This window comes from Anarrhichthys ocellatus, unplaced genomic scaffold (assembly GCF_004355925.1).
Source record: "Anarrhichthys ocellatus isolate YVR2014 unplaced genomic scaffold, GSC_Weel_1.0 scaffold159, whole genome shotgun sequence".
NCBI lineage: Eukaryota > Metazoa > Chordata > Actinopteri > Perciformes > Anarhichadidae > Anarrhichthys > Anarrhichthys ocellatus.
The window spans coordinates 208961-222198 of record NW_022280189.1 but is presented as its reverse complement, the minus strand read 5'-3'; the positions used below and the strand labels follow the sequence as shown (position 1 = coordinate 222198).

Here is a 13238-nt window from a genome sequence, read left to right as displayed (position 1 = left end):
TGAGTAAACTGACACTATTTATTTTTAAAATGTCGATCTCTCTGCTGATTAGCCCAGCTGTTAAAAGGGAGCTCTTAAACCAATCAGACGCCTCCTCTTCGACGCACCACCTGCATCACATCACAGTGATGAGAGCTGAAGCCGGAGGAGGAAACCCAGCGACGCTTGCATAACCTCCGTTATTCTTTCCGGGGAAACTGCAGCACAGAGCTTTCTTTGTCCGCTGCACACTGACACTGGAAACTCTTTTACCCTTCACTGCAATTACAGCCCTCATATTATCCCTTAAACGCTCTTCATTTGTACGTTAATTCAGGACACATTATGCAGAATAAATCTAAGTGCTGAGTTATGGAGATAATTAAGAGTTTACATGGTTATTAATGTGAAAAGAGCCGTTAAATTTATCTGTTAATGATCCCTGACTGATTAACTTCATCTGGACTCAGTCTGATGTTTTTAAAGTCTCTAACGGTCCATCATTCAGGAAACAAGGCAAGCTGTTGTTTTAGCAGTTAGGCTAGCTGTTTAGTGGCTACACTGGCTAGCATTTTACACCTCTCTGTACTAAGCTAGCTCTAACACACCCTGGTGACTTTTAGCTACAATAATATTAGCTGTAGCTACACACAGCTAACTGTAGCTAATCGGTAGTTTAGTCTGTAAAAACACATTTAGTATTATATTAATACTTCAGGTAGCTTCATCTACAATAACATTTATTATATTAATAGTTCTGTTAGTTCCATCCATAACAACACATTTAGATCTCTTCTTCTCTGGTAAGTGTTAGCAGATGTCACCGTGGGCCGAACACCCCCCCACCCCCCTTTTAAACCTCTCTGGTTTGGACAGCGGTGCGGAGAAGAAGACGCTTTATTTTCCAGCTTTACATGAAGAGAGTTCAGACCCAAAGAAGACGAGGAAATCCCCAAAAACACCAGCGAGAGCTCAGGAACATGTGGAGCAGTTTAGACTGAAACAAGCAGCCTCATTATTGTTTCATGTGAATAGTGACTTTTATATTAGACTGATGTTAACATGCTGTAAATCACACTGGACCTGTTAAATATAATGAACATAATGAATTTAACATGATGTTTGTTTAAATCACTGTGTGAGGATTAGAAGTAACTAATGAAATAAACAGAAGCTGCACCATGTTTTCACAGAGAGCTTTTACATGTAGTCCATGTTCCAAAGTAGACCTGCAGATCTTAGTCAGTCCACGGCTGCTCCACACGCTCACCTGAAACACACCTGAAGCACACCTGAATGAGAAACACCTGAAAATACACCCGAAACACACCCCAAAGAACCCCCGAAACACACCCGCAGAACACCTGAAACACACCCCAAAGAACACCCGAAACACACCCGAAAGAACACCTGAAACACACCCCAAATAACACCTGAAGTACACCCCAAAGAACACCCGAAACACACCCCAAAGAACACCTGAAGTACACCTGAATGAAAAACACCCGAAACACACCCCAAAGAACACCCGAAACACATCCCAAAGAACACCCGAAACACACCCCAAAGAACCCCCGAAACACACCCCAAAGAACACCTGAAGTACACCTGAATGAAAAACACCTGAAACACACCCCAAAGAACACCCGAAACACATCCCAAAGAACACCCGAAACACACCCCAAAGAACCCCCGAAACACACCCCAAAACACACCCCAAAGAACACCCGAAACACACCCCAAAGAACCCCTGAAATACACCCCAAAGAACCCCCGAAACACACCCGAAACACACCCCAAAGAACCCCCAAAACACACCCCAAAGAACACCCAAAACACACCCCAAAGAACCCACAAAACGCACCCCAAACACACCTGAGCTCCTTGATAAGCCCCGCCCACAGCCACAGGGACACTGACGAAGAGAAAGTAAAATGACAAACTGCTGAAGCTTCACTGAAATCTAAAACCAGGTTTATGAACTGAGACTGCTTGGTTGTCAAAGAAACTAGTAAATACATAATATATATATATATACACATAAGAATGTATATATACATACATACATACACATATATATATATACATGTGTGTATATATGATAATAAGCCTATTTAAGAGGACAGTTAATGACATAAAACAGCAGCTGTAGACTCGTGACATTCGAACCCTCCATCAGAGGAACCCGATCCCTCTGAGCTCCGTCGTTACGTAAGCGAAGCTAACAGTCTCTGACAGGCCGGCTGAGTCCTGGTCCAGAACAATCAAAGGGGTACTTCTCACTGAGGACTGGGTTTCCCATTAAACCCCCACACGGCCAAGACCAGATACCTTCCAGCCACCGTCAGACCTCAAAAACACCTGCGGAACCAGAACAGCTCGGATCGGGTTCTCGTGACCCAGAAGGTGTTTTTGTTTTGACCCTCTTCCTCCTGGAACCATCAGAGAAAGACATGAAGAAGTATAGCGTCAGAAGGCATTGTGGGAAATGTAGGAAACCCCAGGCTTTAGCTGAGGCAGGTTCACTCCCTGAGGATCATGGGTTTTGTAGTCCTCCTCATGTTTCATGTTCACACGCTGTCTGAAGCTTAAACATGTGTCTGATATAATAAAGTTAGACGTCATCGTGATCTGGATCCAACATTTAATGAGACCCATGAAGAAGAAACAGAGTCCAGAACCTGAAGAGTCTGTTCCTCCAAAAACTGTGGAACAAAAACCCAAAATAGATTCATCTTTTCACACGTTTGACACAAAACCTTCCCAACAGCCCACTGTGGAAACATCTTCATCATCATCATCATCATCGTCGTCATCGTCGCTATGGAAACAAACATGAGCTGAGAGGAGGATCGGGATCAGTGGCTGAAAGCTCAGGACATAAAGGATCTCGTTCCTCTTCACATTCTTTCCGTCACACAAATATTTCGTCTCTTCATCGTCTGTCAACGTGAACGTCTGAAACATCTTCGTCCTTTAACGGCCGAGTTTAAACAAAAAGAACTAAAATAATACAAAACGAAGAGAAACATCACAACATTCAAACAGATCTAACAATATAGAACCTGAAGGAAATACCTGAATATATTAAGACTCATCAGTCATCCAGTTAAATATAAATAATTATCTTCATTAAATGTTCTTTTGAAAATCAGAAAACAATAAAAATAAAAACTTAAATACAATTTAATAAAGAAAACAAAATCTAAAAGTATTCATAAAAACTTTTTCTTCTTGATTAAAATATTTATGTAAAATCAATTACCGACACCGACTACGATCAAATAAAAGTCTTCATACAAACAAAGAAAAATGATTTATGAAGAATAATACAATCAAGGAATTCTTCCATAAAATCAACATGAATGATGAACTTCATCATAAAAATCCCAATAAAAACCAAAATGAAGACAAGGATGATGAAGAGCGACCGCTGCCTCGCTCGCTGTTCAAACCTTTATCTGTCATCAGGTCGTCATGATGATGGCTTTGACTGACAGCTGGACCGTCTGAACTCAATCAGCAGAAACATTCCAACATTCCATAAAACTACAAACATGGCTGAAATAATAAAGTCTGCAGCCGCAAAATCAACAATTCATCAGAGATGTTATCTTTATTCAGACTGTACGGTGGCCCACGAGGGCTAATGTGCTGCAAAATGTTTACTTTACTTTGTAATTATGTTGAATTTTGGAAGAAATAAAGTTTTGATTTAATATATTTAAGTTACATTTCAAAGATTGCTTCACGTTTGCGACAGACAAAAATATTATTATGAGTTTACAACTTTTTTTCATCCAAATGTTTCTTCCACAAACTGAAGTGAAGTTTCTCAGTTTTAAGAGTCGATGGCGTTTTATACAAATAAAATAATGTGAATGTGCCGTAAAGTTTTACAACAAGTCATAAAAACTAGTCCCACCGATGGTTTTACGTTCTTCTATTGACCCATAGGGGGCAGCGACGCACCAACAAAGAAGACCAGAAGTAGTAAACAAAGCCTAAAATATAGACTCCATAAGAGTTTGAGGGTTTCTAATAATAACTACTAATAAATACAACTATGGAACTCAGATGTTACTGTAAAAATATTGTCATTTTATTTTAGAAAAACGTGACGGTGCACTTACACATCACAGTTTTAGTTGTTAGTCTAAAATCAACAGCATAGAAAACAACACACAAAGACAGAAGACAGATTTTAAGCCATCGAGTTGCTGCAGAGGTTTGTAGTGTTGAGTGAGGGGGGGTGGGGGGGTCTATAAGAACAAACAAACAAACAGCATCTAAACAACAAACATCAGCTGTCAGTCTATTGGATGGATTTCATCAGATTATTGAGTTTCAGGTCACAGCAACAAACATAGAAAATTCAAGTATTTAAAAACACTATTGGCTGTAATGTGGGTGCTTTTATATTTATATTTATATTAATATATATATATATATATTAATAGTTTTAATATTCCCTTCATTTCATTTTGAGAGTATTTCTAACTTTTAGTACTCAATTATCTTTTTACTTAGTTCACAAAAGTAAATAACTTGTAAAATCATATCGTCTGCAAACTGTTTTAGGTTTTTAACACATATGATGATAAATAACAGTTCCAGGTTTTTTGCATTGAAATTGAAATGTGAGTTAAACCTTGTTGAGCTGTGGACGAATCTCAACATATGAAGTTTCTCTCCAAAGACAGATAAACAAGTCACACCAATCGTATCTGGAGGCAGTTTAAAAGTTTAAAACTGTGGTTAAGATTTCTGAGTGACGAAGCACGAAGACGAAACATAAAGGGGCGTGGCTACACAAGTTCCACATATCCGTTAACACTCCAGCATTGATTAGAAATGTAAACATTGGTGTTTGTTAAGCAGCTGATCGGCAGCTTATTGATCCGAGTTGTCGAGGAAAACTGACGTCAAGGGCTCTGAGAGTCTACGCATCCCAAAGAAGCTAGCAGAGCGGCGAAGGCACTGACGAAGAGGAGTCTGAGTGTCAGAGTCAAACTATCGACCACCAACCAACCTCCAGCGAGGTGTTTGAAGCTACAGCAGCAGGTTCAACAGAAACCCTTTGAGACGAAGCTAAAGACGAAGCGTAAGACAGAGGTTCTCAGAGAGAATATGAGGAAGAGCAGTGAACACAGACTGAAGTGTTAAAAACACAAACAACACAGTATTTACAGGTGAAGACGAGAAGGACAGTTCAGGGGAACTGGAAATAAACTCCTGAACGCTTCGTCACGGTCACAGAAGAAGTCCCAAGAATCAAAGACGAAGGCAGATTTCTGTGGAGACACAGGTGAGGACACTGTAACGTTAAGACTTCTGACCTAAAGAATTAGTCCTATCTTTGTGAGAAAACACACAACAGCAAACGTGGGATTCACAAAAACATGAAACATGAAACATGAATAACAGAGGAGACGTTCGTACCTCGAGGTCTCCGGCTCAGGACTCGCTATGTGGTCGAACTTCCTCTCCTCTCCAGGAATCTGCTCCACAAAACAAGAGCAAACTGGATCAGTTTGGTGGTTTCTGGCCGGCGAGTGAAGTGGTTTCAGGCAGACCTGGTCCAAAACCACAAAGTCTACAATGTGAAAGAGCCCCAAACACAAACAGATGTGTACTTCTGCATGTTTGAGGTTTGTTTGGATATTTGATGCTGTTAGTGGAGCGTCTCCAAAACATTCTGCTATTTTTAAATGTTTCCTGCAAACATTCACTTGTGTCTCTACACATGGAAAACATTTGGTAAATATCTTATTGATATATTATATATTGAGATTAGCTTCTCTGAACCAAAATCCAGGTCTGCATTTGTAGATTTAAACTATTTCGATACGTCTGTTTGTTTCAAGGTGACGTTTGGGGAATCTTGAAGGATTTAATGAGATGATTTAAACTTCTGTAAAAGTGTCTAATAATCATTTTATATGACAGCAGGCTCAGTCTAAAATATCATGATATGTACTTAAACTAAAAGAAAGGTGACTAAAATATGACTAAATCTAAAATGAACAGCTTTACAAACATTAAAACACTCACACTTGCGTCTGTCGCACAAAGTCTGCAAAGTGCTGATCTCTGGCACACAACTCAAGTATCCTAAGACGCTCCTGGACCTCCTGCAGAGAGGTAAAAGGTCAGGAAACATGTCAACAGTGAGGCCGCGAGTGAACCAGACTGAAGGAGGAGGAGGAAGAAAAAGAGGTACAAATACACTGGTGGTGTCTTTGAAGAGAGCAAGATAAGAAAGGTCAAGAGGTGAAAGTATTCTAAATATATAATATATATATAAACTTAAACTGTTTCTCCAAACTCCATCTACTGTAGAGAAGTACCTCATACCCCCCATTCCCTACCTCAAAGTGTATTTATGGTGTACCACAAGGCTCAATGTTGGGACCACTTTAGTTTTCTGTTCATATCAAAATAAAGCTCTACGCTGACGACACTCGGCTGTACGTAGAAACAGTAAAACAAAGAAACTAAGGAGGTATAATATATATAATATATAATATAGGAGACGGTTTTCGTACCTCCTTGGTGAGTGCCTTGTTCTGGTAGATTTGTCGTATCTCGTCGCTGTCGACAGAGCCTCCGTACAGCGGCAGGTCGTCATAGCGACGGTAGTACTGGGCGGTGACCGGGCTGTTCTCGAACGCCGGGTTGAGCTTGTTGGCTCGTTCCAGCGTCGGCACGCTGTCGCCCCGTCTGGAGGGAAACACGTTAGCGTTAACTCGACAAACTATTGGATTAAAACAAAAATTCCCATCAGACAAAAAGTCTGACGGGATCCTTGCCCACCGTAGCGGGTCCTCTGAGTCCCCCCCGTCGTACTGGTCTCGCAGCATCCTCGCGAGGAAGAAGACGATCCCGGCCGCCACCGCGAGGAAGCCGACCACAGAGGCAACGGCGATGCCGACCACCAGCGGCTCGGAGACGAACTCCTCGCAGTGCTCACCGCGGTACCACCAGTTCTCTCCGACCCGACACCTGCAGCGAAGGGTCACGGGTTCAAATCCCAGAGTCACCACCAGGAATATCTATTAATAACTACTTAGTTTTAACTTAAAGGCCAGAATAAATTTAAAGTAACTTAAAACTAGAAAATTAGAAGATCTTGGTTAAATATTTTGTAAAGTTTTGCCAACTCTTAAATCAGAATCTTAAACTGTATGGAAGGAATGTATGTCGTCCTTTGTAATGCAAACAATATATTATATTGTGTTAAATATAGAATGCATTGTGGGCAAGTGGGTTTTTCTTATTCTGTGGTTTATAAAAGAAGAATTGAAGAACGAATTTAAAGGAGTTGTTGCGTTTAAGGAGCTAAAGAAGCTTAAAAAAATGTTGAATGAACAGTGACGAAGAAAGACTAAAACCTCCTCCGACCTGCAGATGGTGCCCTTGCCGGGGATGACGTCACATTTGCCGTCGTTGAGGCAGAAGTCGAGCTGCACCTCGCAGATGCTCTGACACGGCAGGCCGTCTACGCTCAGGTATCCGGCGTCACAAACGCACTCTGCCTCTCCGGACCACCGATTCACCAAACACCTGGAGAAGTCGTTACACGCCTGGAATTTACAGGGGTCGGCCCGGTCACCTGAGGAGGGGGGGGCGAACCAGGGAGACAGAAGAAGAAGAAGACACTTCAGTCGGTTGATAGACGGTTATGATGGTTCTGGTTCTGGATATTCCCTCCACTAGAAAGCAGAGGCGGACTGCCACGCCTGAAATACAGAGCGCCGGACCTCGGGACCAACACCTAGAAACAGCCCTCAGGACTGACCCCGGCACCAGACTCAGAACTGGCCTCAAGGCAGACCCTGGGACCAGACCCTGGGACTGACCTCAAAATAGACCATGAGACCAGACCCTGGAACTGACCTCAAGATAGACCATGAGAACAGACCCTGGAACTGACCTCAAGATCGACCCCGGGACTTACCTTGAGACAGACCCTGGGACTGGATCCCAGGGCAGACCCCGGGACCAGACCCTGGAACTGACCTCGGGACTGACCTCAGAACAGACCATGAGACCAGACCCTGGAACTGACCTAAAGACAGACGCCAGGACTTACCTTGAGACAGACCCTGGGACTGACGCCAGGACAGACCCAGAGACCAGACCCCAGAACCAGAACATGAACTTGATGGAGCACGGAGCTCCACATCACAGTGAGTACATGAACAGATGATTCTCTCATGAATGAGGTGGACTTTATGTCAGACCCAGTATGGTGACCATGTGCTCCTCAGAGTGAAGAGGAGTGATTATCAGCTGACCAGTGACTCACTAGACCAGGCTGTCAGGAGCTCTTCTGATTGGCTCAGACAGATTAAAGAGCTGCAGCTCAGCAGAGACGGAAGGGACAGTAAATCTGATCGAACGTTACGGCGACTCCCTCGGTTTAAAATACACACAACCAAAAGTAAAGGTACACGAGTATCATCAGTAAAATACAGTTAAAGTATTCAAACTATTCTATATTCTATCATTAGATTATTATAACTCAATTATTCATGTAAAACAGGATTTTAGGACTAATTGATTGATTAATAATTTCAGCTGTACTTGTAAAAACTTGTACTTGTGTTTTGATTTCTAAGAACTGAGTTTAATTTTTAAGAAAACAGCAGATTTACATTAAAAACTTCATATGTTTTGTGTGTAAAAATCTTTGTAAAGTAACTAAAGTTGTCGGATAAATGTAGTGAAGTAGTAAGAAGTACAAGTACCTGAGTAAATGTACTTCTCTGCTGCTGCTCACGTTCCTCTCAGACAGATTATCTCAGGTAATAGAGTTACACACTTTCTAACAAGGTCACGACACTTTCAGCTTTACAACGGTCACAATTAGTCAAGTTTACTTATTTAGCCTGAAATAACAAATGTGTCTGCACTTTAAATCCAGATATTAAAGAAAAGCTGAAAACAAAAGGAGAAAGCAGGATCCAGTTTGCGGCTCGAGCTCTTGTCTTGGATTTTTAAAGGACGTAGAAGACACACTTTGCTCAATCAGGCAGGGTCAGTTTATCACTTGTTTATCGATATTAGAATTTAAAAACGTTTAAATCTATATTATATTTAGTCTGTATTATATTAATTATCCATATTATATTTGATATATTTATTTCATAACTATATAATATTAATACATATTTTTAATCTATATTATATTTGATCTATTTTCTTTAATATATATTATATCATATATATTTTATTAAATATGTTAATCTATATAATATATTATGTATTTTTTTTACTATCTATATATATTTTTTTTAATTAGGAAGATCTCAAAAGAAGCAGGAGGATTGTTGATGTTCAGGTCTAGCCCCTCCTCTACTTCGGTCCTACCTGATTCCACGTCCAGCGAGTACTTGTCAATGGCCAGGTTCATGGTCTGGTATGCGGTGTTGGCGAAGTCTTCCAGGATGAGGTACACGACGTTGGTGACCCCTCTGGGAACTGGCTCACCGAACCTCATCCTGCTGTTCACCACGATGCTGCCGTTCCTGAAGTTGAGGATCTCCAGGTTCTTGAAGTTGTTCAGGTTGGACTGAAGGTGCGGGACCAGCTGCGAAGTGAAGACAAAGACGTGAGAGGAGCAGAACATGTGGATCTAGAAGTTTTGATTCAGTCTTTGAGGTCTCACCAGTTGTAGGAACTGTTGCTCCAGGGCTTTGTACTCGGGCGAGCTCTTGTTGAAGAGGTCCATGGAGAACGCCATGTTGGTCACCCTGAGGCTGAAGAACACCGTCAGGGCCCTGCCGGGTCGGGTCGGTAGAGCGACGCCATCCAGGTCCGACCCCTGAGCCCCACTGGAGAATCCGCTGCTGTCACCTTCAGTCGCCATGCCGCCGTACTGGAACAAATCGAAGCTGACGTCGATGCTCGGCACGTCAGATATATCGTGATCGAAGGGTTGGATCTCAGTAGCTGGGGGGTCGTTGTGGACTTCCTGAAGCGAGGTCGTTGTTGTTTGGAGGGTTTCACTACTTGATTCCCTTTCTGAAATATTCGTGGAGGTGGTTAAGACATTTTCCTCCTGAGCTGAAGCTCCTGGAGACATTAGATCACCTTGATGTGATGATGATGGCGTAAAAAGAGGAACACCTGAAGTCGGACTGCTCATTGGAAACTCTTCTTCGTGGTTCAGGTGCTCATGGTGAACCGGTTCCTCGTCCTCCGGTGCCGAATCCAACACGCGGGTGAACGGTGAGTCCTTCTCAGGGGAGAGCGCAATTCTGCCGCTGTGGTCTGAACTCACAGAGGAATTGAGGACTGAAGCGGCAGTTGTCGTCGCGACAATCATGACTTCATCCACAACCAGATCCTCTTCTTGGAGACTGACCGCTGGCGCCGTTGTTATGGTGGGATCAGTGCCGCCGATGTGTTGTTCCACTATAATTTCAACCTCATCCTGGTCTTTGGTTTCTGGCAGCAGCAGGTTAGGTTTTTCAGTGAATATCTGAAGTTCTGCCAGCTGTTCGGTGGTCAAGTCAAAGCTGGGTTCTGACTGGACTCCTACAAAGGTAGGAGACTCTAACACTTCGGTTGAGGAGGTTTCAGTATCTGGGACTTCAACCTCTACCTTTTCGGGTTGATCTTCTTTAGATTCAGACCCAACAGCAGCAGCTGGAAGCTCTACTGCTGCTTCACTAGTTACTTCAACATCTTCAGTGGTTTCTGGAAGCTTGACGGCCGAATCGGTTGGTCCTCTAAAAACAGGGGCGTCGCGAGTCCAGGGTTCAGACTCAAGAGAATCTGTGACTGGAGCCACAAGGGTATGTGGTCTGGTCAAGGAGTAGTCGTCATGGATACCAGATGCCTCCACTGACAGTTTGATGTCCAAGGTTCCTTTGGGGAAGAACACTGGTGCTTCGGTGGTGGTTGAGTGCCGAGGGTCTGTGCTGATATGGGGTGTCATCAAAACCTGGTCCAAGAATGGTTCCTCCAGCAATGATTCTTCAAAAGCAGGAACTGTTGTTTGTAAACGGGGAGCTATGGTGAACTCAACCTCCATAAAAGTTACATCCTGGTTCTCAGTGGCCTCCTCGTACTCGTCCACTGTCTCCTCCAGATCCGGCGGTGGTAGCACCTCAAGGCTGCTGTCCTCGTAGAGGATCTCGTCAGAGGACGCCACTGGCTGCCAGGACCAGAGATCGGCTCCCCGTCCGTCTCCAGAGAAACCAGAACCAGATCCTTCGTCCGGCATGACCTCGGAGCCCGATTGAGGTTTCACCAGCAGTTGGGGGGCGATGGCTGCAGAGGATCCTCCAGGATCCACCTGGTCTCCTCGGGCGACGTGGTCTCCAACCGCCGGATCATTACTCAGGAGGAATCCCTCATCTTCAATATTTCCATCATCTGGAAACCAGAAAAGCAAATGAAGAGTTTTTACGAATACTCTGCTCAGTCACTGATCGTCTGCTCGGTCTCTGATCGTCTGCTCGGTCGCTGATCGTCTGCTCGGTCGCTGATCGTCTGCTCGGTCTCTGATCGTCTGCTCGGTCACTGATCGTCTGCTCGGTCATTGATCGTATGCTCGGTCATTGATCGTATGCTTGTTTACTGATCGTCTGCTCAGTCATTGATCGCCTGCTCACTCTCTCCTTGCAGGTCGAAGGTCTTCTCAGGGAACCCTGCGGCGGCTGGAGGACTCGTGCTCTCTTCAAACATGAAGACGTCGTTCTCGCTCAGCGAGGTGCCCTGAGATTCTTTCCGCTGGTCAAAAGGGTCGAATAGGAAGTCGTCTTTGGTAAGGTCGTCCTCGTGGATCGGAGCGTCGGGAGGCTTCTCTGCAGCGAGGACATTGTCCTGACAGAGGAAAGTTTACTGATATTGACATGAATGATCTTCATTTCTGTGATCGGCTTCTTCTTCTGGTTCACTTTAACTCACCATGTTGTCAAAGGTGTCGGCCGGTCGGCTCGTCGGTTTCTCAGCAGGTAACAAGTTCTCCACTGCAGAAAAGAGTTTGTCAATAACATCCTGTATTGATCTATCAAAGGGCTGCTGGAAGCTTCTTCTTTCTCAAATCTAAACCGAGGATCAAACTGGAACCTTTCACATCATCGTCTTTAACTTTAATGAAAATGTCTTTTCTGGTTAAAATGAAAAATATTATTTTCTAGGAATTAACAAGAAGAAGAAGAAGAAGAATGTTTCGTCCTCTTCCCAACATAATTAATAAAAATAAAACATTGTTTTGTGTCCATCTTTTCTAGAATAAATACATTTAAATTAAGTAAACACTTTATTTTATAGTCCAAATAATTTCCTTGAAAAGCAGCATAGCATTATTCATTTATGATTGGAAACTTTACTCTTCATATATGTTGACAGATGATGAACTTACTAAAGACCGCTGGTCACATTTAATTGTATTTAGTGCCAAATTATTATATCTAGAATCAGGTATTTACAACCTATGAAACAAGTCAATACCTTAAAAACTAGGAGACAGAATGAGACTTTTCTTAAATCTGTATTCATCAGGACCATAAGTTCCATGAATATATTCATATGTGTGGTACCGTTCTCCAGCTGCAGGGCGTCCGGCTGCGTCTCCAGGCTGCTGTTGCTCATGAAGTTGTCCTTGTGCAGAGCCTCCGTGATGTAGTTGCGGAAGTCGGTGATGGTGTAGACGACGGTGGGCTGCTCGGCGGCTCCGGGGTAATTATTCTCCACCAGGTTGTTCTGCAGAGAGATGAAGTCCAGCGTGTCGTTGGTGACACCGCTGCTGCCGTCTACCTCCAGGGTGATGGCGTAGTGGACCAGGACCACCAGACCCCTGAAGGGGGAACGAGACCTGAAGCTGAGAGCTGTATTATAGTGGAAGGTCAGCAGCTGTTTTATGACCTCGTTTCTCAGGAGTGATAAGAGGTTAAGAGAACCAGAACCAGAAGATTTAACCCTATTTAGCCCTCGAGGCTCTACATGCTATAAATATTGAACTATTTAGATTCTACAACCTCTACTTACAGCCTCTCCTCTCTGCTCCTCAGTGTAAGATTCACTGAATTGCTGTCACGTGACTGTTGGAGAATCAATGATGACTTCAGAGATTCACTGAGGAGCTCACAATTTAATGGGGGAGGAGGGGGGGTGAGCCTGTCGTAAACCCAAAACAGTAATCCTGTAACAGCTACAGGAGGCCAACAAGCAGCGAGCGACTTATGCCGGTTGACTATTGTTGAAGGCTTTAAGCTTCAGCTCTTGCTTACTGCTACAGACGG

General features: G+C 43.3%; 1 protein-coding gene across 4 annotated transcripts in view; it reads right to left on the bottom strand.

Annotated features, from left to right (window-relative positions):
* Positions 1–4455: 4455 nt before the first annotated feature.
* The window catches only part of LOC116400264 (interphotoreceptor matrix proteoglycan 2-like), an 11009-nt gene continuing 2226 nt past the window's right edge, over positions 4456–13238 (bottom strand). The window contains exons 5-15 of one of the 4 annotated variants that reach the window (XM_031878024.1): positions 12537–12811; positions 11902–11963; positions 11607–11817; positions 9653–11367; positions 9355–9574; positions 7384–7594; positions 6796–6984; positions 6528–6702; positions 6034–6113; positions 5422–5480; positions 4456–5273 (exon numbers count right to left, since the gene is read on the bottom strand). In XM_031878024.1, coding sequence (XP_031733884.1) covers positions 5447–5480; positions 6034–6113; positions 6528–6702; positions 6796–6984; positions 7384–7594; positions 9355–9574; positions 9653–11367; positions 11607–11817; positions 11902–11963; positions 12537–12811 — 3172 coding nt within the window. In that variant the 3' untranslated portion in view covers positions 4456–5273; positions 5422–5446. Of the gene's footprint in view, positions 5274–5421; positions 5481–6033; positions 6114–6527; positions 6985–7383; positions 7595–9354; positions 9575–9652; positions 11368–11606; positions 11818–11901; positions 11964–12536; positions 12812–13238 lie in introns of all 4 variants that reach the window. The other 3 variants (XM_031878025.1, XM_031878022.1, XM_031878023.1) reach the window with 3 other exon arrangements.